Source organism: Vanacampus margaritifer, chromosome 2 (genome assembly GCF_051991255.1).
Source record: "Vanacampus margaritifer isolate UIUO_Vmar chromosome 2, RoL_Vmar_1.0, whole genome shotgun sequence".
Taxonomy (NCBI): domain Eukaryota; kingdom Metazoa; phylum Chordata; class Actinopteri; order Syngnathiformes; family Syngnathidae; genus Vanacampus; species Vanacampus margaritifer.
In genome coordinates, this window is record NC_135433.1 from 16,501,786 (window position 1) to 16,524,623 (window position 22,838).

The 22,838-nt window shown below is 44.0% G+C and overlaps 1 protein-coding gene across 2 annotated transcripts in view; it reads right to left on the reverse strand.

The window, feature by feature from the left end:
- Positions 1 to 533: 533 nt before the first annotated feature.
- notch3 (notch receptor 3) overlaps positions 534 to 22,838 on the reverse strand; it is a 40,448-nt gene continuing 18,143 nt past the window's right edge. For both annotated transcript variants that reach the window (XM_077557547.1, XM_077557548.1), the window contains exons 6-33: positions 22,598 to 22,831; positions 21,935 to 22,090; positions 21,638 to 21,823; positions 20,271 to 20,384; positions 18,365 to 18,478; positions 16,553 to 16,786; positions 16,226 to 16,336; positions 15,468 to 15,660; positions 15,238 to 15,383; positions 14,257 to 14,490; positions 14,024 to 14,176; positions 13,721 to 13,949; positions 12,231 to 12,432; positions 11,977 to 12,133; positions 11,712 to 11,896; positions 11,426 to 11,558; positions 10,989 to 11,246; positions 10,514 to 10,623; positions 8,592 to 9,121; positions 6,437 to 6,763; positions 6,172 to 6,311; positions 5,861 to 6,089; positions 5,611 to 5,701; positions 5,365 to 5,533; positions 4,554 to 4,858; positions 4,320 to 4,467; positions 3,960 to 4,057; positions 534 to 3,461 (exon numbers count right to left, since the gene is read on the reverse strand). In XM_077557547.1, coding sequence (XP_077413673.1) covers positions 2,058 to 3,461; positions 3,960 to 4,057; positions 4,320 to 4,467; positions 4,554 to 4,858; positions 5,365 to 5,533; positions 5,611 to 5,701; positions 5,861 to 6,089; positions 6,172 to 6,311; positions 6,437 to 6,763; positions 8,592 to 9,121; positions 10,514 to 10,623; positions 10,989 to 11,246; positions 11,426 to 11,558; positions 11,712 to 11,896; positions 11,977 to 12,133; positions 12,231 to 12,432; positions 13,721 to 13,949; positions 14,024 to 14,176; positions 14,257 to 14,490; positions 15,238 to 15,383; positions 15,468 to 15,660; positions 16,226 to 16,336; positions 16,553 to 16,786; positions 18,365 to 18,478; positions 20,271 to 20,384; positions 21,638 to 21,823; positions 21,935 to 22,090; positions 22,598 to 22,831 — 6,590 coding nt within the window. In that variant the 3' untranslated portion in view covers positions 534 to 2,057. The remainder of the gene's footprint in view (positions 3,462 to 3,959; positions 4,058 to 4,319; positions 4,468 to 4,553; positions 4,859 to 5,364; positions 5,534 to 5,610; positions 5,702 to 5,860; positions 6,090 to 6,171; positions 6,312 to 6,436; positions 6,764 to 8,591; positions 9,122 to 10,513; positions 10,624 to 10,988; positions 11,247 to 11,425; positions 11,559 to 11,711; positions 11,897 to 11,976; positions 12,134 to 12,230; positions 12,433 to 13,720; positions 13,950 to 14,023; positions 14,177 to 14,256; positions 14,491 to 15,237; positions 15,384 to 15,467; positions 15,661 to 16,225; positions 16,337 to 16,552; positions 16,787 to 18,364; positions 18,479 to 20,270; positions 20,385 to 21,637; positions 21,824 to 21,934; positions 22,091 to 22,597; positions 22,832 to 22,838) is intronic.

Genomic DNA, 22,838 nt, shown 5'->3' on the forward strand with positions numbered 1-22,838 from the left:
CGAAATGAAAATAGTTTAAGTGTTGTCAGTTACTATGTCACTGCAATAGATAGATTTAGATAATTATCAGACAAATAAAGGGAAATTGGATAATTTCCTGCACTCACATTATTTCTCGCCACACCCTAGGTGAAAATCAACTCTAAACAAATCAGATATGCTTCGTAATTTCAAGGGGAAAAAAATTGTCTTCTTAGTTTTATTCAACTCTTTTTTTTCCATTTACATTTCACACAGAACTGAAAACATTTAAAAGCTTAATTGTAAAACTCAATTTACAATGTTCTAGCCCTCAAGCAAATCTTTTAACAATCATTTAAATTGGTGTCCATTTCAGATGATTTTAATTGCCATCATTATATGTGTATTGTTAATATTTGGAATTTATTTACTGAATTAGATGACTAAAAACGTTTTGCGGTATTTTTAAATATAATTTGATTCGTATTATTTTTAATTAGAGCCTGTTAATGGTAAACGAGAAACACAAAATTAAATCAAGACCTGGAGAAATAAAAGTCACACGCTCACAATTATGCTAAATGAAGTACATTTTATTTGTGTCCTTTTTAGTACATAACAATCATTTTAGAAACATAAGACTTTTCAAGCAAAAAGATCTACCAGGTAACAAACATATGTACACACAGAAAACGTCGAAAAGTTGAAATGTACAAACACTCAGTGCGACCTGGTAGGAAAAACTGGCAGGCAAGTTACTTAATATATATATTTATAAAACCTCGAAAAATGAATCAAACAAAAAACAAGTTACAAATCAAGTCGGAGTGGAACAGGACACAACAATAAAAAAAAACTAGTAGTAGTAGTAAAAGTAGTAGTAGTAGTAGTATTTGCTACTGGAGTGGTGCGCCACTCGTGTTCACAATGTGATGGAAAGAATATAAAATTGTATTTTTTCTTTATGTTTAAATCACATCTCAAGGCTGATGGGTAAAACCCTCCAAAACAAACACATACAAAAAGCGCTTGGCTTAGCGGGCGCGTCATCCATCCTCGTAAGGCGTCAAAAGCAAAAAGGTGCAGCACTACATGGTAGCGTTCCTTTCTTCAGTCTCTTGAAACACTCCTCTTAGGATGCGGGTCCGCCCAATCCCAAGAGAGGCAATGGCACACCAACAGTATGAAAAATATTGAAACTTGCAGGGAGGAATAATGGAGACAAAAAATATAGCAGCTGGTGAGCATAGCTTAGTACATCTGAGGTGAATTAAAAAAAGGAATGCATTTATTAAACAATGAAACAAGGATACAAAACAAAATACAGGCAGTGACAGGCTGATTTTAAAGGAAAAACAAGTTGAAATTCTCTTAAAATTGTAACAAGAAAAACTAAAAAAAATAATTCAGTGGCGGAAGGTTTGTTAATTTTTTTTTAAGGCCATCATTAGACAGCAGATGTGCTTTCAATTCCATTCCTGTCATATAAATATCCATTGTGTGGCTCATTTGGCAATCACCACTTGAAGTGCTAGGGACACACTCATCTATATTCTTAAAACTCAAAAGAAAAAGCACAATTGTTTCCAATGGGAAATGGAGCGAATCTCCATGCAACGTTTGAGCGGGCCTGAATAAATATCAGGAGAGGTTTTGAGCAGGCCTGAAGGATAAATTAAATTAGGCAACTTTGAAATCAAATGAAAGATGGTGGCACTTTTTTTTTTTTTTGCCTGGAACTAAAAAAATGAGTGTGAAAATACCTACAAAAAGTACAAACAATAAATAAAAATAAATGAATTCCCTTCAGATTTGATCTACTTTTAAATGTTAGTTTTCAGGAGAGGATCCCAAAGTCTTTTGAAATAAAAGACTTGGTTTTCTTCATATACTTTTTTCTTAATAATAAAGTCCATCTGTGACAGAATTACTTCATTCAATTGTCTGCTTGTTTTTTTTTTCAGACAACACACGTTTTCACTTTACTGCGTCTAACAAGCCGTTCACAAACATCAAACATGAACTCGGCTTCAACAACAAGTCAATCCAAATCCAATGAACAATCTTGGAAACAGGCTGACACATAAACGGCATCTTTAAGTAAACACCTGCATCTTTTTGTTGGCCTCGGGGATTTGGGGAATTTGGGTCTGGGCAGAGCCGGCGACGGCGGGGCTGGGCGTGGAGTCCGACCAGTCGGACACGCACTGAGGGGAGGGGCTTGACCAGGGCTCGGGCGACTCGGGCGAGGGGGTCAGGTAGGGGTGCTCGGTGGGCAGGTGCAGGTAATGCTTGGGCGTGGCGTCGAGCGCCGACGTGTAGCTGTGCTGCGAGGGCGGGGTGGGGTAATCCTCCGCCGAGCCCGGCTGGGGGGCCGGGGCTTGGGCGGGCGGGGCGATGGTGACGCCCGGCGGGGCCTGCGGAGCGGGCTGCTGGAAGAAGGGCGGCGGCTGCGGGGCTTGGGAGGTCTGCGGCGTGGGGGGCGTGGATGACGCCATGCGGGCCAGATTCTGCTGGCCGCTTATGGAGTGGCTCATGATCTGCTGCTCGCTGATGGAGGGCAGCTTGATGGGGCTGACGCTGGGCGTGGAGGTGACGGGCGTGGGTTGCAACATGGCGCCGCGGTACATCTGCTGCTGGTGCAGCAGCATGTTCTGCTGCTGCGCCGGCTGCATGCTCTGCACCAGGTTGACCACCTGCTGACCGCACTGGGGGGCGGGCGCCCGGGCATGCCAGTCGAAGGGCACGCTGACCGGGCTCACCAGGCCCATGTTGATCCCCATCTGGCCCGACGGACTCAGCACGTAGCCGTGGCCCACGTCCGCCATGGACACGCGGCCCTGCAGGGCCATGCCGCCGTTGCTCAGGTCGTTGAGCTGCGCCAGAGAAACGGCGAAGGGGCCGCCGCCGTCCAGCATCCCGGCGTGCACCATGGGCGTGCTCGGGACCGACATGGACGTGTGGAAGAGCCCCGGGGACGGCATGGCCACCGGGGACGTGGGGTTGGTGATGTAGCCGGCGTTGCTGGCGCCCCCGTGGGGCGAGTCCAGCGAGTCCACCGGCGAGAGGGTGACCGAGCTCTCCAGCAGGGCGCTCTGCATGTCCAAGGTCAGCTTCTTGTTGCGGGCCTTGGCCGAGTCCTTCAGGCCGCCGGCGTGCTGGCCTGCGAGTCCGGAGACCTTCGCCCCCGGCCGGCGGTTCTTCTTGCCTTGCGGGGTGGTCTTCAAACTGGGAAGAAAGGCGCTGGGCGGGCACATGAGGGGCGACAGGGTGTGACCGCTGGAGAGGTGGAGTCCGGGCCCGCCGTGGCCCTGGGGGCTCCTCACAGTGTTGTACTCGTCCAGGAGCTGCACGATGTCGTGGTGCATGCGCTCCTGCGCGATGTCTCGGGGCAGCCTGTCCATGTGGTCCGTGATCTCGCGGTTGGCAAAGTGAGCCAGCAGAACTTTGATGGCCTCGCAGCTTCCCTCGCGAGCCGCAAGGAAGAGAGGCGTCTCCTCCTGAATAAGACACACACAAGTTTAAGGATTTGTATATTGTTTTATAGCATTAGGTGTCCATCACCTTTCAATGACTTTGTCATAACCTTTCACTTGATTTTAAATTTAATATAAAAGTCTACCGACCAGCTAAAATGAAGCAGTTTTTTTTCTGTGCAGTAAGAGTGCTTCTGTAGGGTTCAGCAAAGTTCAATTTCTCCTTAAAGAAACACTCGTTGAAACTACTAAATTTTCCTGGTATTTTGTTGTCAAATATAACATTTCATAAACCACATTAGCAGAGGAAGAGTGGTTCAGAGTGTCAGTCCATGCTGCACTTTGTGAGCTGATGTTGCACTTCTGTATCATTTTTAACATTAATCCCATGTTACACCCTTTTTAGTGCCAATTAAATAATAACCATGTAATAATTCCATGACTTTTCCAAAACTGTACAGAAAATATTATTTTTCCATAGCTTGTCAAAAACCTGTCTAATGTATTTAGCGCAGGCTGTACCTTAAGATCTTGCATGTCTTTGTTTGCGCCATGTTTCAGCAAAGCAACAGTGGCGTCCACGTTGTTAACAGCAGCAGCCCAGTGCAAGGCAGATTTACCTGAGGGAGAACACAAGATCTGGTTAACAGTCGCTATTCAAAAAGTAGGTGTGAACAAATTATTACCCTTGACTTCTTATTTCAACACTAGTTATCCATTAATTTGTTGTGTAATTCACAATCATGGAAACTACAATGAGGCCTATGACAAAAATGATGTTGACACTGCTTTGAGTGCTCGAATTTCAAGCTTTTGCAGGCCATATCAATTGCGGCAACCTTAAAATTGGATAACATGATGATAAGCAAAACAGCTGCTTACCTAGTTCATCAACTGCATTCACATCTGCATGGCAAGTGATGAGTTCCTCTACCATTCCTTCCACCGCCAAGCGGGCGGCCAGGATGAGTGCTGTAGAGCCGTCGTACATGCGTGAGTCAAGATCTGTGGCCCTGTTTCGGATCAGGATCTACAGGGAGAGAAAGGCGGGTTTATATCTTTTCGTCTTTTCTCACACTTTTACGATAACATGTTTTCACTCGTTTTGATGTGTACCTGGAACACTCCTTGTGCGTCTGCAGCCACGGCGGCATGCAGGGGCGAACGTCCGGTGTTGTCTTGAGCATTGGCATCCGCCCCAGCGTCCAGGAGTCTCTTGGCGGCGTCAGCGCGGGCATAGCGGGCAGCCAGGTGGAGCGCCGTCTCGCCCGTGCGATCTGTTTGGGCGGCGAGTGACGCGCCCTGGTAGATGAGGTCGGAGATGATGTTGGCCGAGCACTCCTCGTTCTCCTCCTCCTCGGTGATTTCGGGTTCCAGGCCGCCGCCGCAGAACGACGCCAGCATCAGCGGAGTAAAACCATCTATTAAAACAGTAGTCAAGTTAATATTGAAATAGTTCACAAAGATTTGATTAGCTACAGACAGACAGACGGACGGATGGATGGATGGATAAATAGATAGATAGATAGATGGATAAATAGATAGATATAGATAGATAGATAGATAGATAGATAGATGTCAGCATCAGTGGTGTAAAACTATTTAGTAAAATGGTAGACTGTTAATATAGAAATAGATAACATAGACTTGATATAGATAACATAGACTTGATTTGCTAGCTAGCTTGCTACCAATACACAACCAAGCTAGTTCCGGTTAATAGACAAGATGTCAGCATCAGTGGTGTGAAACCATCTAGTAAACCAGTAGTCAGTTAATATAGATACAGATCATATATATATTTGATTAGCTAGCAAGCTAGCTAGCGAAATACAGTAGCAGGCTAGATCCAGCTAATAGATAGATAGACAGACAGACAGACCATTACAGAATTTGTCTTTGAATATGTCTATTTCTCACTACCAACCTGGACCTCGGACGTTAACGTCCATGCAGTCACTTTCAAACTCCCCTTGTGGCGGCGTGAGCGCCATGGTGGGCGGCACGCGGATGTCTGCCGCTGCCAGGTGATGTTGCGTCCACTGCCGGCTGTCCACGGCGTCCTCGCCATCTGAGAGCATGCTCGGCTCCTCCATCTAAAAACATACAGCAGAGACGTCAATGTCACAAATCAACCGCTGTACTCTCATGCATATGTGTGGATTCATTTGACCTTCAATCTTTTGGGCTCTGGGCATTCGGCGTCCATCCACTGGTCGCTGTGATCTCCAAGCAGAGACTCTTCAACCGTTTTGGGCATATGTCTGTTGTTGATATGGAGGAGTATGAAAAACTAGCATCAAAAGAACCATCCATTTATCCAATGTGAAGCACTTTGATTTACATTGTCATGTATGAAAAGCGCTCTACAAATAAAGTTTGACTGATTGAAAACAAAGTATTCACAATTCCCTCAATCTTACTTCATTCCGAGAGCATCCTGGCCCACCGGCTCCCTTCGGTTCTTGTTGCTGCTGGGCTCCTTCTTGAGGAAGAAGCCTTCGGGGAACCACAGCGTGCTGTGCTCACGCTTCCTCCGGGAAATCAGCATGCCGAACACCATGATGATCAACAGGAAAAGCGAGGCTATGCTGACCAGCATCAGCTTGCCCCATTGAGGAATAGGATCCGGTTCGTCCACGATCTTTTCTCCTGCACGGGTAAAGGCAAAGGATTGATTGCAGGTATGCGCCTCGTGGTTTCTTCTGCGCTACTCATGTGCGACTGTACCCACCGCGGACTTCTTTGAGCGGGTATGGGAATCGGAGCATTTCAACGGCCGACAAGGCTCCGAGGTAGTCCGCAGCGCTCTCAGCCGATGGGAAGCAGTCGTCAGTACACAAGCGGTTGTCTATTTCCAGGTACACTATGGAGCTGTCAAAAAAGAGACTACCGTTAGCCGTTTGACTTCTCCAAACCAATTATTCTAAAAGTAGCGCTGGCAGAACATGGACTCCTTCTAGTGCTACGGAGTAAAAGGTTTGAGCTTCGCGACATACCCAATGATCTCCTGTTGAGGCTGCAGCTCCCGCTTGAGGCGCGCCTCCCGTCGGGTGTATGGCCGGATCATAGCCTCGCCGTTGTGGTCCAGCCGGAAGCGCAACGTGGTGTGAAGGATGGCGCTCAGCTTGAGCAGGAAAGCCGTGCTGGTGCGGAGAAGCTCCTCCGGCGGCAGCAGCACCACCAGAACCAAGGCGCCGTCCACGATGTCTTCGGGAACCTTTTGAGCGCAGTCCAGTCCGTCCCAGCCGCATTCCTCCGTGTTGCAGCCTTGGTCGCACAGGCCGTCGGCGTAGTGGTCGATACAGTAGGTCTCATAGATGGGGCTGAAGGAACCACAAAAAGAAGATTGACATCAATCTCCCTCAGTAGGAACAGGTTAAGTTCTATGTATGAAATTTGAGCCAGATCTGTAAATTTGCATCCAGATTTCAATCATCATCATCAATTAGTATCCAGGAATCCAAGTTAATCAGGCTGTACTAAAGATACTTTTAAGATGTATTTTTTTGGTTTTATAGAGGAAGTCAACCAGCCCTTTTTATCCATTTTGCCACTTGCTGTCGACTGAAGAAGACATCAATGTTGCTCAGATGGATAAAATATATATATTCCACAAATGTAATATTAATCAAAATGTCATGTTTAGACGAGTGAGATCACATATAACATATTAATGTCAAGAAATGTTTAAGGCTGACTTCCACTTTAATTAGATACTCCAGAATCAAACTGTGGAAAATCACACTCAAATGTATGAAAATGTGTTTTCTGATTATACCAACGGTACAGACAAATTCCTTTGGATTCTCCACAAATTTTCCAAAAAAGTAATCTAAGTACAGAAATTTGGATCCGGTCAAAAGTTGATCAATTTGACTGAATTCCCTTCCTGAATTCTAGATTTAAATCTACATGGAAAATGATACCAAAATTCCAATGCAGAGCCTGATTAAAAGCTGATTTGTCTTCATTTCATACAAAAGGTAGAAAGCATATTTCAGTCAAAATGTGATGTGATTTTATAGATCTGACTGAATTTAACCAAAAGCTATTCCTTAATTTCATTGAAATGTGTTCACATAGTGGTCTGATTCATTTGATGACGACTCATAATGAAGTTAAACTGCCGTGAATATTTGATCCTGATCAAAACTTAATCAATTTGGCTTTGGGTCAAACAAAAGTCAATCAAGATACTTTTGTAGTTAGAATGTAGTGTTAATTTTGTCAGGCATTTTTAAATTTAGTCTTAGTTTTAGTCCAGTTTAAATCACGCTTGTTAGTTTTTAATCATAGTTAGTCAACCTCACCCAGTTTTTATTTAGTCAACTTTTCGTCCACTATAAGTCTAGCATTTTAGTCTTTATTTTAGTCCAAGAAAACATAATTTTTAAACGTTTTACCATAGACTAGTTTTAGTCAGGACAATCATTTTACCCCTGTATATTTTTTTGTCAGCAGATAATGTTGAACATTTCGGATCTAAAACTATTTCACATAGGAATTTCTCTCATTTTTGATGAAAAACAACTTGACATACAATTACAGTATATCAACAAGTGGCTGCTATAGCTCCATGCTATGAGCTAGTAAATTAGCCAGTATTTGTTAGCGGTCGGATTAACATTATTGTTGGAACGTTATAGCTGTTGGATTAATGTTACGTTATAACTATATATATATATATATATATATATATATATATATATATGAATTGACCTCCTGTCTGTCCCATGTTTTTGTGCCAAGATGCACATTTGAAAGGGTGTGTGTCACGATGTGTCACATGACATTGTCACAGTGACAGATTAGCAGAGACAGGATTTGTCTAAATCACATCATTTTCGCTCATCTTTGTTCATGTACTAAAACGTCAAGATTTTAGTCCAGTTTTTATTCACATAAATAAATTTTTGTCTCGTCTTCATTAGTCGATGAAAATGCATACTGATTTAGTCCCAGTTGTTGTTTATTAATGAGTTGTTTTGTACAGTCTAGTCACGTTTTCATCCGGTAAAAAATGTGCGTTGATAAAAAATATTTTGTTTAGTTTTCATTAACAAAATTAACACTATTAGAATGCAAGTAAATACACCTAAGAAAACACAAGTTGCTACATTGTTTGGGGAGAAACATGAGACAAAAACTCACTTGCAAACTTTCTCCTTGGTTTTGCAGTCAAAGTTGTCATACAAGCATTCTGCGTTGTTGCACGACTCGTCGCACTGACTGTTGTTGAAGACCCGCCAGCAACGAGGGTCGGCGCACCGAGCCCAGGGGTTGACCGCCAGGGAGCAGTCGCCGCCGTCCCAGCGGCACGCCAACGTGCTGCACTCCTTGTCGCACACGCCGTCGTTGGCTTTGCCGTGGCAGTCGGCCAGCGGGCACGACAGGGCCGGGGCCTCGTTGACGCGGCCGGCCTGCTCGCACCGTTTGCCTGTCCAGCCGCTGACACACTGGCAGTGGAAGAACGGGAAAGCGGTCTCCTCGGTACAAAGGCCGCCGTTGCGACAGGGCTGCGAGGAGCAGCCTTCGTTGCTGCGGTGCGCGCATTGCGGGCCGCCGTATCCGGGCAGGCAGGTGCAGCGCGCCCCACGTGTGGTCAGAGCGCAGCTTCCGCCGTTGTAGCAAGACAGCTCACGGCAGGACATGCTTCTCTCGCAATTGGGGCCCGTGTAACCCTGCAGATGACAATCAGAATCATCTTTATTGGAAAAGTATGTTCAAACTCACACAAAAATTAACTACAGTAGTTGTACGATAACAAGATGTATTTAAGAAAAACAGCATTTGATTTTGTTGTTAGGTTTTTTGTGTGGCTTTTTTGGGGGGAAAATGGTGTCACTTTGGCGCCATCTTGTGGAATCTTGGTGGTGCGGTTGTTGAATTAATTAATTGATTGTGTTTTTTCATCACTAACGTTTATTTTCTGTTTGTAAATTCCAAAAGGTGTATAGTGCTAGAACACATTTATTTATCAGCTCATGTATGACATCATGTCAGTTTTATCTAGCGTGTTATTTAGTATGCTAGCAAATACTTTTGTGTTTGTGTTGAATAACTGAACTACTGAACACAGTTGTTCATGGGTTTGTGACTGTGTACATTGGATGCATGATGTTTATGATGTTTATAATCCTCCTAAAGGGCTTTGACATCATTTTGTGACATCTACAAACATTGTGAAGGGGCATCAATTATTCTAAAGAATTTTGCTATTTGTGTCAGGGCAGAGTTCTTAATCCTTGCAACTAGTGTGGTATCGGTTATCAGTGAGTACTGAAGATTTGAGTATTGGTTTCGGTCTGAAAAAAAGTAGTATCGAACATCCCTAATTTAGACAATTACATAAATGTGTCCAATGTGAAATAGTAGCGATGGACAAATTATCAGCCGGGCCGATTATCTGTGCCGATATTTGGCATTTTGACAACAACAACCCCAAATTAGCTACGTTCGCGTGCATTTGTCGCTCAATGAGATACAGGGAACTTTTCATTTATGTATTTATTTAAATGTCCACTTTACTTTATAAAAGATTATACTGACACTGGGAACTCCCTACACTTTTTGTTTAAAAAAAAAAAATAAATACAATTGTTAAAGTTAAGAAATTATGTTAAATTTTTTGAAAACTTTATGGAAAGCTTTAGGTAGCTTTTTACTTTTAGTTTAGTTTTTAATTTAGTTTAACACATGTGATGACCCCGGACACTCCCTGCAAGTTTTATCTTTTTAAACAAAAGCTGCATATTTTTTATATATTCAAAATTTAAATAAAAACCTTCAAACTTTCAAAGTGTTGAAAATTTGAAAAGTTGTTTTAACAATTATGCTTAACGGCATTTCAACAAAGGCAATTTAAAAATGTTTGATGTTAATATTTTCTCTTTTACTGCAAATTAATATCGGCTTGAAATATCAGTATCAACCTCTTTGACTAATCGGTATCTGCCCTAAAAAAAAACATACCGGTCTATCATTAGGCAATACTGATCATAACTCAATCAACATATCATGTTCATATCATCACTAAAAGAAAGTGTGCAGTTAATGTAGACAATAAGACATACCAGCTGACATGTACACGTGTGGCCAACAACAGAACTTGATGCAGAGCACGCTCCTCCGTTGTGACAAGGCTGAGATTCACATGCACTGAACCTGTTCTGGCACCTTCGACCTAAAACATACAACAACAACAAACACACACACAAATAAAGATCAATCACGAGCACAGACCTTTGCCAAGGAATTAAATAATGAATTAATTGAATTAAATTAATCTCAATTCTGAACGAAATAGGCTGCATGTGAGAATTGGTTCTTTTGCATCACAGTGCAAGCAAGTTCACTAAATCCTTTCCCGATTTTTGTCTCTCAGGAACAGCAAAAGTGTCAAAAAATACATATTTTTTAAATGTAATATTTAACTTCACTACTCTCCATTTCAATCAATCAAACAGTAGCTGATTACACTTTTAAAGTTAAGAATCTATTTATTCATTTAAAATATATTTCTTAATTAAGGACAGAGGCGTATCTAACCTGTGAAGCCGGCCTTGCAGACACATTGGTAGTCGTTGGGCATCTGGATGCAGTCCAGGCTGTTGGAGGGGCTGCAAGGGTTTGAGAGGCATTCGTTGATGTCCCCCTCGCACCGCTCGCCGGTAAACCCGGGTGGACAGTTGCAGCGGTACCCGCCCACTCGGTCCACGCAGGTGCCGTTGTTGAGGCACTTGGGGGGAGCGCCGCGAGGCCTCATGGGTGGGGCGCAGTCATCTTCGTTGATCTCGCAGAGGACACCTTGAAGGAAGAGGATTGTTATATTGCTAGTTAGTGCAGAAGTCATAATTACAGTAAATATTTGAGTCCTTAACATAAACTAATCAAGTAAAACACAGGAAGTAAGACGTTAACTGAGCCTGCCTTCTGCCTGTGACCTCGTATTTAGGGGCTGATGTGTTGGTCTTGTGTGGACATACCCAGAGTGCCAGGAGGGCAGGAGCAGATGTAATGTCCGACGAGATCGATGCACGTGCCTCCATTCTGGCAAGGATGAGACTGACACTCATTGATCTCCAGCTCGCAGTTCTGACCAGTGAAGCCTGGCATGCACTGTAAGGAAACATCAACGGGATTATTACATGACTTTAAAAAGTGGGCACACTCTTGTGCTCAAGGGTCACATGGGCTTACAGGTGAATATTAATTCACAGATGTGGTAAAGTGAATATGATATCATTTGAATAATCTACTCATGGCACTCACATCACACTGGTATCCCCCAACGTATCCCCTGCAGGTGGCGCCATTGCGACAGGGTTTGTCCTCGCAGTGGTCCACTTGGCTCTCGCAGTAGCTGCCGGTGTAGTCGCTGGGACACTTGCAGTAGTGCGTGTTGCCCGTGTTGACGCAGTGGCCGCCGTGGTGGCACAGCTCGTCCGTCTGGAGTCCTAGTGACACGAGAAGCGGACGTGAGCGACTCTGCTGCACGGCAAAAAGAAGGAGGTGTCTAAAAATGGGAAAAGTCTACCTCTTTGGCGAGCCGCTGTCTCACAGGAGAGCCTGGGAATGTCGCAGTAACGTCCAGACCAGCCGTGAGTGCACTCGCAGACAAAGGCCGAATCTTTTTGGCGACAGCGTCCTCCATTCTGGCAGGGAGAGGAGCGCCGGCACCAGTCAACTGGCGTCTAGGAGCACAGGATAAAAAAAAAGCAAACATTTGTTTAAATTAGCAATCAAGACTTTCAGTTTTAAAAAGTTTCCCCCCTCCCCCCTTTGGTGTACCTGACAACGCGTGCCAGCGTAGCCTTTGGGGCAGGTGCAGCGGAAGGACTCCAGGGCATCCTGACAGAGACCCCCGTTGAGGCAAGGCTGCGAGTCACACTCGTTGACCTCATACTGGCAGTGCGAGCCGGTGAAGCCTGAGCGGCACGTACAGGAGTAGCCGTTGATCTTATCTGTGCACGTACCTCCGTTGAAGCATGAGCTGCAAATTTGGAAATAAGTCACGTTAGTGTATTACATTAAGGTTGAACAATTTTGAAAAATGTCATTGTGAAATATTTTTCCCCTCAATATTGCGATTGGGATTTAATATGCAATTATTTTTCAAGGTCCTCTTCCCATGTATTTTTGATTAAATGAATTACAATAAACAATATCGGGTTTATACAGGCTTGGGAAATCCAGGTCCAGAAAGTAAAAACCCTTCAACAGTTTGGCTTTAAGGCACACCTGTTTCTATTTAACATGTGGAAACAAGTTTGTTTGCCTGTCAGTTGAGTAGACGCACCAGTGACAAACCCAATCTGTGGTAGGGATTTTACTTTGTGGACCTGGAATTCCCAAACCTCAATTTACAAATGTTTTGGTCCTTGAACAATGACTTAATATGAAAGACAGTTTATTTATCTACTTCAATCAGAGTTGTTAACTTAAACACTTTGACTTGAAGTCTTTTAAGTTTTCACTACGATGACGTCACAAAATGTCAGTAAGTCATAAATCAGATTACAATAATGCAAACAAACATGTGGCGTTCAATATCTCATGTTCCACAAAACAATGATATGTAAACATGCGGACTGCATTTCTTTAGCACTGACCTTATCTAGTCACCATATCAATAAATAAATGAATAAACAAATAAGCAATATATACATATATATATATATATATAAACAAATAAAGCCTACTGATCCACCAAAATGAAGCAGTTTTCCCCCCAAATTACAGCGTTTGCGATTTGAAAATTGCATTCTACTACACTGTGATGCGAATTATAATTTGAGTATTTGTATTTCGAATGCGCCAAACACTTCAGTAAACTCTAAAAAGAGAATTGTTGAACCAACTTAATAAAATTGTTTCAATTGGTAACACATGATTGAATCAAGTTAATCTAAAGTGAATGCATTAAGTTTAATTAATTATGAGTTCATTAAACTTACTGTACATTCACTTTGGATAAACTTAATTCAAGTAAATATATTACGTTTAATGAACTCATAATTAAGTCAACAATTCAATTTGTAATCTTAAGTTTTTAGAGTGTAGGTGTAATTCAGTGATTCCTAAAATGACTGCGCAAAGGCACATATTTTACAATAAAATAATGAAGTAAAATCAAACCAGGACACCAAAATGTAACACAAAGTAAACTGTATATACTGACATAGTAATGATCACAAATTGACTTCACTATTCCGTTGCATGAATACAGGACCAATAACCTTATTCTTGTCGGATCTCATTCATGTCGGGAAGCAACCCACCTTTCCGTGCAATCTGGTATGTTGGTTTCGCAGTGGATGCCGGTGAAGCCAGGCCTGCAGGTGCACGTGTAGGAGTTGACGTAATCGGTGCAAGAGCCGCCGTTCTTGCAGGGCAAACTCTGACACTCGTTGATCTCCAGAGCGCAGCGAGGCCCGGTGAAGCCCGGCAGGCAGCTGCAGTGGAAGGAGTTGACGCTGTCCGTGCAGGAGCCTCCGCTTAGGCATGGATCTGTGCAGGCAAAGGGAGGGAATGATGGGTTTGGGTTTGACAACACACACATCGACACCCTTGCGGCCACTCACTGGGTGAGCAGTCATTGATGTCTGTGTCACAGGTGGGCCCGGTGAAACCGGGCCTGCAGGAGCACACGAAGGAACCCAGAGTGTTGGAGCAAGTGCCGCGGTTCTTGCATGGGCTTGATAGGCATTCGTTGATATCTCTGTTACACAGTTGCCCTGCGGAAGGCAAAAAGGAGTCACCATTAGGTCACAGTCTACAGATAATAATGCTTCCCCTCAGATTGTCCTACGCCCACCTTGCCAACCGGGCTGGCAGTTGCACTGGTAGCCCAGGTAGTCTGGGGTGTGGGTGCAGACGGCCTGATTTGCGCAAGGGTTCGGGGAGCAGGGGGTGAGCACTTCGGCGCACGTGGGTCCGCTGTAGGGAAGCTCGCACAGACAGGTGAAGCTGGCCACGCCGTCGACACACGTGCCTTTGTTCAGGCAGGGGCTCGACGCACATTCGTTGATGTTCACCTGGCACAGGTTACCTATCGGAAGAACAATTCATTGATTGTGAATCTGAGGGAAATACCGGTGATTCTCAGGGTGTGGTACTAATGTAACATGCTTGTTTTTAAACTCTTATTTGATAGCAATTTCATTTGATTATTTAATGTACATTTCATGTAATTGTTTTTCTTCTTATATTTAAGCAAAGTGTAAATGCCACCGAATATCATCATTGTGACTAACATTAAATTAAATGTTAGTCACGATGATGGTATTCAGCGAACTATGTATTTTTTAGGTGGCGCTTGGTCTAAAAAGTTTGACAATCACTGACTTATAACACAGGCTTTGATCCTAAAACGTGTTAATTTAATTTGAAACTCAATAAAATAAATTGCTTATTATTAGATGTTTTTGATTGCGATGAAGATTCCCCTTAACTTTCACTAACAACCCAGGCTAAACTTAGCTCCTCCCCTATATGCAAAGTTTGTCACTCAGTTGTGATGCATCACTTCAGTATCTGTTCTTGAAATCAATTATAGTACTTTTTTTTAAGGATAGGGCCACAGAAAATATGTGAATCAGTCTATTTGAGAATAGTGAACGGCATATATGAATATTGATTAAATTAATAAATCAAGGTAATTGAAAGTCAGACATGCAAATCAATTTTGTGTTTTTTTTTTGTTATGTTCAGACCAATAAAAGCTGCAGTGTCAATAAATGTACATTTTCTGTCTTTTATGTAATGCCTAGTCATTCTGCTGTTTAGTGTTGCTCACCTCTAAAGCCCTGGCGACACTTGCAGGTGAAGCCGTTAAGTTGGTCGATGCAGGTGCCGGCATTCTGGCAGGGACTCGGCAAACAATCGTTCCTGTCCAGGTCGCAGTTCTTTCCCACCCAGCCTGGCTCGCAGTCACAACGGTAACTGCACAAAAGACACACAATTAGTCCATTTTTGCCCAAAACAATCCGAAAGCCATGCTCGCTAAAGTCGTCCTTGCGTGCATACCCGTTAATGTCATCCCTGCAAGCCCCGTGGACGCAGGGGCTGCTGCCGCACTCGTCCACCTGCGAGTAACAGTACGGGGGTTTGAATCCCTCCGGGCACTGGCAGTGGAAGCCGTTCTCCTCATCCACGCATGTGCCTCCATTGCGACAGGGGGTCGAGGCGCACTCGTCTATCTCCACGTTACACTTGGGACCTGACAAGATAGCGAGTGTCAAGAATGCTGTGTACACAAAATGTAAATGTGGATGTCAAGGATGTCCAAACTTTTTCCACGGGGGGCAAAAAAAACCAAGTAGCATTAGCGTGACATCTTGTAATATTCAAAATGTATTTATTTTTAATGAAATAAATTGCACGTAACATTCAACATTTATATTTGCAAGATACTTTGTAAGCTTCAACTTGGGAAAAATAGTATTAGTGATATCTTGAAACATTCAAATATGTCAAAATTGCAACTAAAAAAAGTTGTGATGAATGGCAAAAAAATAATTAAAAATACTAAGTAAAAATGTGTGATGAATGACAAAAAAAAATACTAAGTGTGATCAGTTTTTCTGTATATTTCTACTTTTAATTTACAAACTATGTGACACATTAGATTTTTTTTCTTGTAATCTTCTGACACGTGCCATTTTAAAATGTATTATTAAAATATGCCATGGGCCAATAAGAAAACAAGCAGCAGACCGCAAATGGCATCCGAGCCGCACCTTGGACACGCCCCCTTGAGTATAATAGAATTGAAAATGACTTACCGGTGAAGCCAGGCTTGCAAACGCAGTCGTAGCGGTTGATGCCATCTTTGCACATGCCGTAGTCGCATGGGTTACTGGCACAATCGTCGAAATTCATTTCACAGTTGGTGCCTGTCAGGATAGCAAATGTTTTCAATTATTTTCCACCGCACACTTTAAGGGATTTCCATCAGAAAGTAAAGTATAAAAATATAAAACCAAAGTTTCAAATGTAACTACGCGTCTAAAAATCCCTAACTAACTTCAAGTGCTAAAAGCACTGAATGATGGCTGTATATTTTAAGAGGAAATATTACTGTATGTCAGCAATGGTTGTAAGTCTCGTACCTGATGTCCCGTGCTGGCACTGGCAGATGTATTTGTTGACCAGGTCCACGCATTTGCCTCCGTTCTGACAAGGGTTGCTGTGGCACTCATTGAGCTGGTTCTCGCAGCGGTAGCCCGTGTAGCCGGCGTCGCAGTTGCACGTGTAGCTGGCGATGCCGTCCACACAGGTGCCGTGGTGGCACGGGTCGGGCTGGCAGTTGTTGATGTTGCTCTCGCAGAGTGTACCCTCATATCCTAGAGGAGAGGAGAACCAGATTATCACTTGATCTAATTGTTAACGTTCTAACCTATCTCGAAAACAGCCTCGACCTCATGCTCTTTATTCATCCATTTTCTAGTCCTCATTAGGGTCGTGCGTGAGATGGAGCCTATCCCAGCTAACTATGGGCAGACGGCAGTTATGGACAATTTCAAGAAATCTAAATCAAGGCTTGTGTGCCAGATTAGGCTCGACTCATGAAATTACAGTATTGTATATAGAGTGTGGCAGAAAATCTCTATCAAAATTAAATTTTCTCCAATTTTAATATTTGTAAAATATACTTAAATATATGAATGCCACAGTTTCCCTTGACTTCAGTTTTCAAAGTAAATTCATTGTTAACGTTATAAAGTGTATAACAAGCAATTGCAAACTTTTGCTGTGGACAAGCGGAAACTTATCTCATCTCCAAAAGCATCACTTGGGCGTGTTTGTTGACAACAATGGATTGTCAAAGAGCGCAAGCAATTCTCACCACTTAAGATTGGTCAATAATTTGTATAAATAACACAAATGGGGACCGATTAATAATATAGATTTGGGAAAAAAAATATATTAAATTGACCACATTTAGGCATAGGAGGTTTTAGCCCAAAATCTCATCATATCATCTAATAATGTGATGAGGTGACCAACCATAGATGTGCATTTAGTAATATACATGTATCCAGTCACAACAGCATTCCAAGGGAAACCAAAACTACAATGTGATCCACTAAAAATTAAATTCATCAAAGAAACTAACATAAAAGCTAACTGCTTCACCACTATTCTATTTCTCAATACTTAAAATTCCTAATGAATGTCCATTTCCTCGTCTTAATTTGCAATTACGACAAACTTTTCCTCACATTTGTCAATGAAAAAAAAGGGTCTTTACTCTTTGCAGCTTTGGATATGGAACTCCCTGGTTCCCATGACAACAGGTTGTCTGTGTGTCAGACAAGTGTTGGTTTGTTTGGTATGTGTACGGTGTGCTGCTGAGTTTGGGCAGAGCAGCAAAGAAAAGTTCTACCCAAGGCCCCCCAGGCCCGCTTTTGTTCTCTGCGGCGGAGGGAACAATGGCGAGCTGCAGCACGTCAAACAGAGCCACTTCACCATGCAGAGGAGGGGGCTTGCGAATACAGGGAATACCAAGCAGCTTGCATTTGAAACAATGAAGCAGACCCATCTATAGGCAAAGGCCCAAATCAACACTTAACATCAACACATAGTTAACAAACGCTACAATACGAGCCAGGTGAAATGATGCATTTCTCATAATATATGCTTAATATGACTGTCGGGGATGATGTATGTGGAGGAATGAGGGACGGGGACACCATAAGGTGGTGGGTGGGGTTTGAACAGATGAACAAATGAACAGATGTCGAGGTGATGACCAAGGTTCTTTTCTTGGCAAGTACTGGTGACCTTGTGATCTTAAGAGAGGCGGTGGGGTTCGGGGCGGATTAGTCAGTTTGCGGAGATTTAGATGACCCCCCTCCCAAAAAAACAAACCCACAACAAGGGTTTTAGGCTCTTAATGAAATGGCGTCCGACAAACTTACCTTCAGCACAGCGGCACTCGAAGCCGTTGGGGCGGTCGTAGCACTTGGCGCCGTTCTGGCAAGGTGTGCTGGCACACTCGTCAATGTCGATCTGACACATGGTGCCGGTGAAGCCTGGGACAGTCAAACACAGAGGCGACAGGTCAGAGAGCAGCTTTGAGGGCGGTTTTGTCCCTTCTTTGCGGCGGGGGGCAAAGGTCTCCGGTGTGGTCAGAGACGTCTGGCTCAGACTGGTTAAGGATGCGTCATCTGTTGGAAATCCCATGACCTTGATGGCATTTCAAGGTCACGGAAAGGAGCTAATACAAGGTGCGTCTAGCAACTTGAATTGGTCCCGATCAGAAAACAGCTTCTAATAGTGTTGCTTTGAAAGGTTGAGAAACCGCGTAGCCTTGAAATCGGTGGGCAAAGTGCCCAGATTGGGGGGTGAATTGCTGCATTGGTAGCACGCTGCTCTGTTGATTAACAATGTGAGGATGGGCTGTGTGTCGGTGCTGATGGGGGGGTGTTAGCAGAGGAGACAGCGGGATTGTTTTCTCTTTTGGGTGACCCACTGCATGCCCCCCTCCACCTCCACCCTTTTCCTACATCAGCTCCACTGGCTCAATAGCGAGATGGGGAGGCGGAGGGGTGAGACGTCTGTCCCAGATGTAAATTGTGGACCTGGAAAAGAATCTCATTAGCAGGACTGCTGTTCCCCCCCTTCACCAGCAACACCAACAACAACCAGGACAGGTTGAGGGAGACTGCTGTCCCTTCTATATTCCTAAGGGGAGGGATTTGGGGGTCACAATAGTGTCTTTGTTTAGTCAAGAAGATAGGCAATCTTTTTTTTTTTAATAAGTGGTGGGTCTAAACACAGCAGAGTGGACTGTCTCCGATTGACATTCAAGTTGTGTGCGCAGAAACGAGGATACTTTTGTATTTCGCTTGGCATTTTAGCCTTTCACTAACAAGAAAACTGTTGACTTTTTGGAAAGTGAGGCCAGAAGAACTATTTTCCAAAGTCGGCCTTTGCCATTTTTTGTCTTTCAGTCACAGTGTGTATAGTTATCCACTTTTGTATTCCAATGAAATATCATTATCGTGTAATATTGAGGACTAATGCTAGGTTCAGACCAAACACAAAATGTCACATTGCCCCACGTGTCTCTCTCGCGTGCTTTTGTTCACAAGGGTGACTACACCGGGGTTGCTGCAAGCACTAAAGAGGAGGGGCTTTGAGGAGAAGGGGGTTTGAACATTGCTAGTCAATCTAGTGACTGGTGGTGGTGGTGTTGGCTGCTAAATGTTATCTTGGTTGATGGTTCAACAGCTCTAAACAAGACAATCCACACACTAGATTGCTCGCACCGCTATCACACAAATATGCTCCTTCCGGCCGGCACTGGAAGGTGGCTGTGTTGTATACCTCTGGCCCAACAGACCGCAATGATATTGTCCCACACGCTGTGTATGTCTTTTTTTTCCTTTTCTTTTTGAACTATATTTGGCTGTGTCTGCTTGTGCTGCTTCTGTATGTGACATTACAGTACATTCTCGATGCCGATTTGCTATCTGTAACACGACGCTGCCAAAAGTTCACATCCTAGGACGCCCAGGACGCAATTGTGCATGACCGCACAAACGGCATCGACTATATATGGAAACGCGCCGCCAAAAACTCACATTTTGTTTGCCTGCAGCATAACGGCAGGTCAAAACTGACGTTGTTGCGGTGCCTTTCTTAAAAATACTTTCTAAGATGTTCTCTTTGTTTGTCTAGGTGCCACCTGTTGATCTTGCAACCAGTTCTCTTTTCCTGTAGAAAAAGTTTTTTTGTCATTTTGTTGTGGGCAGACGGTTTTAAAGTCCGCCTTCCCCCCACATTTTTTGTGTTTGAAATAATGACAGACACTCATCTTACCAGGTTGGCAGGTGCATGTAAAGCCATTGACCATATCCCGACAGATGCCATCGTTCACACACGGGTTGCTCTCACAGTCGTCGATATCGGTCTCACAGTACGTCCCCGTGTAGCCTGCAAGACAAGTTGCATGTGAGTACACATATTAAAGCAGGGGTCAACGACCTTTTTGAACTACTTTTTTTTTGATACACACTTGCTCAAATTGCCTTTATACCTTATACCTTTAATATAATGTTATTATATTCATTTATGTGAAGATGCTGATCATGTTAAGGATTACTCACTATAATTAGGAAAAAGATAAACATCAATAGTCAACTATTTATTGTATTTTTTTTTTTTTTTACAACTGTCTCCCAGGGTTCACATTTTCAAACAATCATTACTACAACATTTCTGGGAAATGTCCCTTTACTGGTAAGCTATTTTCAGAACAAGCCCGCGAGCTACTCAAGTGGTCCCTAGGGGCTACCCATGGGTCCACATCAGTGACCCCTTTGTTAAAGTACTGTCCATTACTTTGTGCGCGCGTTTATTTGTGTATGGTCTCCGCTCTCCAACATGGGAAAACCATTCTGTGAGAAACTCTTTTTTCATTCTCTCATGGGGATCATACTGAACCACAGGATCCGCTGACCTGAAATCCTAAAACTTTACTTTCCGAGGAGCATCGTCACACCCTGGGGTCAGCGTCCCATTCACCAGATGTATGCTATACATTCGCTGCTAGCAAACGTACTAAGAGCTCCCTCCATTGAGGTGAAGCAGAGTGTGGAAGCCTGCGGAGCGGCTAGCGTGGAATCTGAAATAATCAGCGACTCCACATGAGCTTTGCCAGGCTGCCTGACGATGAGGAGGGCAAGGAGGAAGAGCCTGTCTCTGGAAAGCAAAAAAAAAAGAAAAAAAAGTGGGGGGACAGAGGGGGGAGGCTCTGGGAAAAGGCCTCCTCTCTGTGTGTATGAGGGTGCAAAGTGGAGCACAGAGGGGCCCTATTGTTCCGCTCCATTCCCACCACTCTACAACTCATTACTATTCACAGCACACCGCTCCCCCTAACTGCTCGCCCTCTCTCACATCCAGTCCTATAGAGCCCACTCCCAGCTCTAATTTGTATAGTTCCCAAAACCCCGGGATGCATGTAGGACTGTGCGTGAGAGTTTTACTCTGGTTTTTGTCACCCAGAGTCCAAAACATCACTTTGTCCGCACTAATACCCTCCTCTGTCTGGTTGTACAGTGCGCTGAGAGCAAGCAAGTGCCCCCTTGCCCTCCGACAGCAATGGTACTCTATTACATAATAGTCCACTCTGGCAGTCTGCACGGCAACAGAGCAGATTAATTCCTCCTTTTATACGGTCCTGATACCTGGCATGCAGATGCAGGTGAACTCTCCGATGCGGTCGAGGCAAGTGGCGTCATTCTGACAAGGCATTGACAGACATTCGTTGATGTCGATTTCGCAACGTGGGCCCGCGTAACCCCGGCCGCACTGACAGAGGAACGAGCCTTCGGTGTTCATGCACTTCCCAAAGTGCTCACATGGGTTTGCACCTGTGGGTCAAAAAGGAGATTTTAGAGAAAAAAAAGAGAAGTGAGGGTGTGGGACTTAACAGGACAGTAATGGCTACAATCCATTGACAAGCAAACAAGTAGCAGACATACCGATGGAGCATTCGTTCATGTCCTGGTTACAAGCTCCTCCCACAAAGCCAGCAGGGCAGGTGCAAATGGCACGGCCGTTGAGGGGGTTGGTGTCGCACACGGCTCCTTCGTTGCACGGGTTGCTCACACATGCGTCCTCCAAGTGACACAGCAAACCTAATGGAGAGGGGAAAAAATGAAAGAATGTCCAATAATATACTGTATATTGAGCAGCCACAACCTGATGGAGTTGGATTATTTAGAGGGAATGTTTTGGGCAATACTTGCAAAAAGCAAGGTCTGTACATTTCTTACAGAATATTATTCCATTACAGTGTCGACCTCCAAAAAAGAAAATACATTTTTTGTAACATGCTTTTAATTTGTAAAATAGTACAGTTTTTGTGTCCCAATTAAATCGCCATGGAAACTTGGCCGGAGCAGGTGCAGTATAATGCAGTCACAAATGAAGAAGAGCTTCACAACTACTGTTAAGTGACTCAGTAAGCTATATTAATAGTGCTCATTTTCTTGCAGAGAATGAAGAATATGCATGTAAACGGGAGCAACTCTTTCCACCACGCATATAAACGTGTTACCTCAATTGTTTCAGAAACCGGAATTCTGACCTTAACCCGAATATTGACTGCATGTAAACGTAGTCCATGTGATGCATTTGCTTACCCGTCTTCCCGACCGGGCACTCGCAGAAGAAGGAGGCCACTCGGTCGTGGCACGTGGCCCCGTTGAAGCAAACGGCTATGGCGCAGTCGTCGATGTTCTCGCTGCAGTCGTCCCCCGTCCAGCCGTTGACGCAGACGCACGTGTGACCCCCGATGGTATTAAAGCACGTTCCCCCGTTGTGGCAGGCGTTTGGCTGCATGAGACATTCGTTGACGTCCTCGGCGCAGTACTGGCCTGGCGT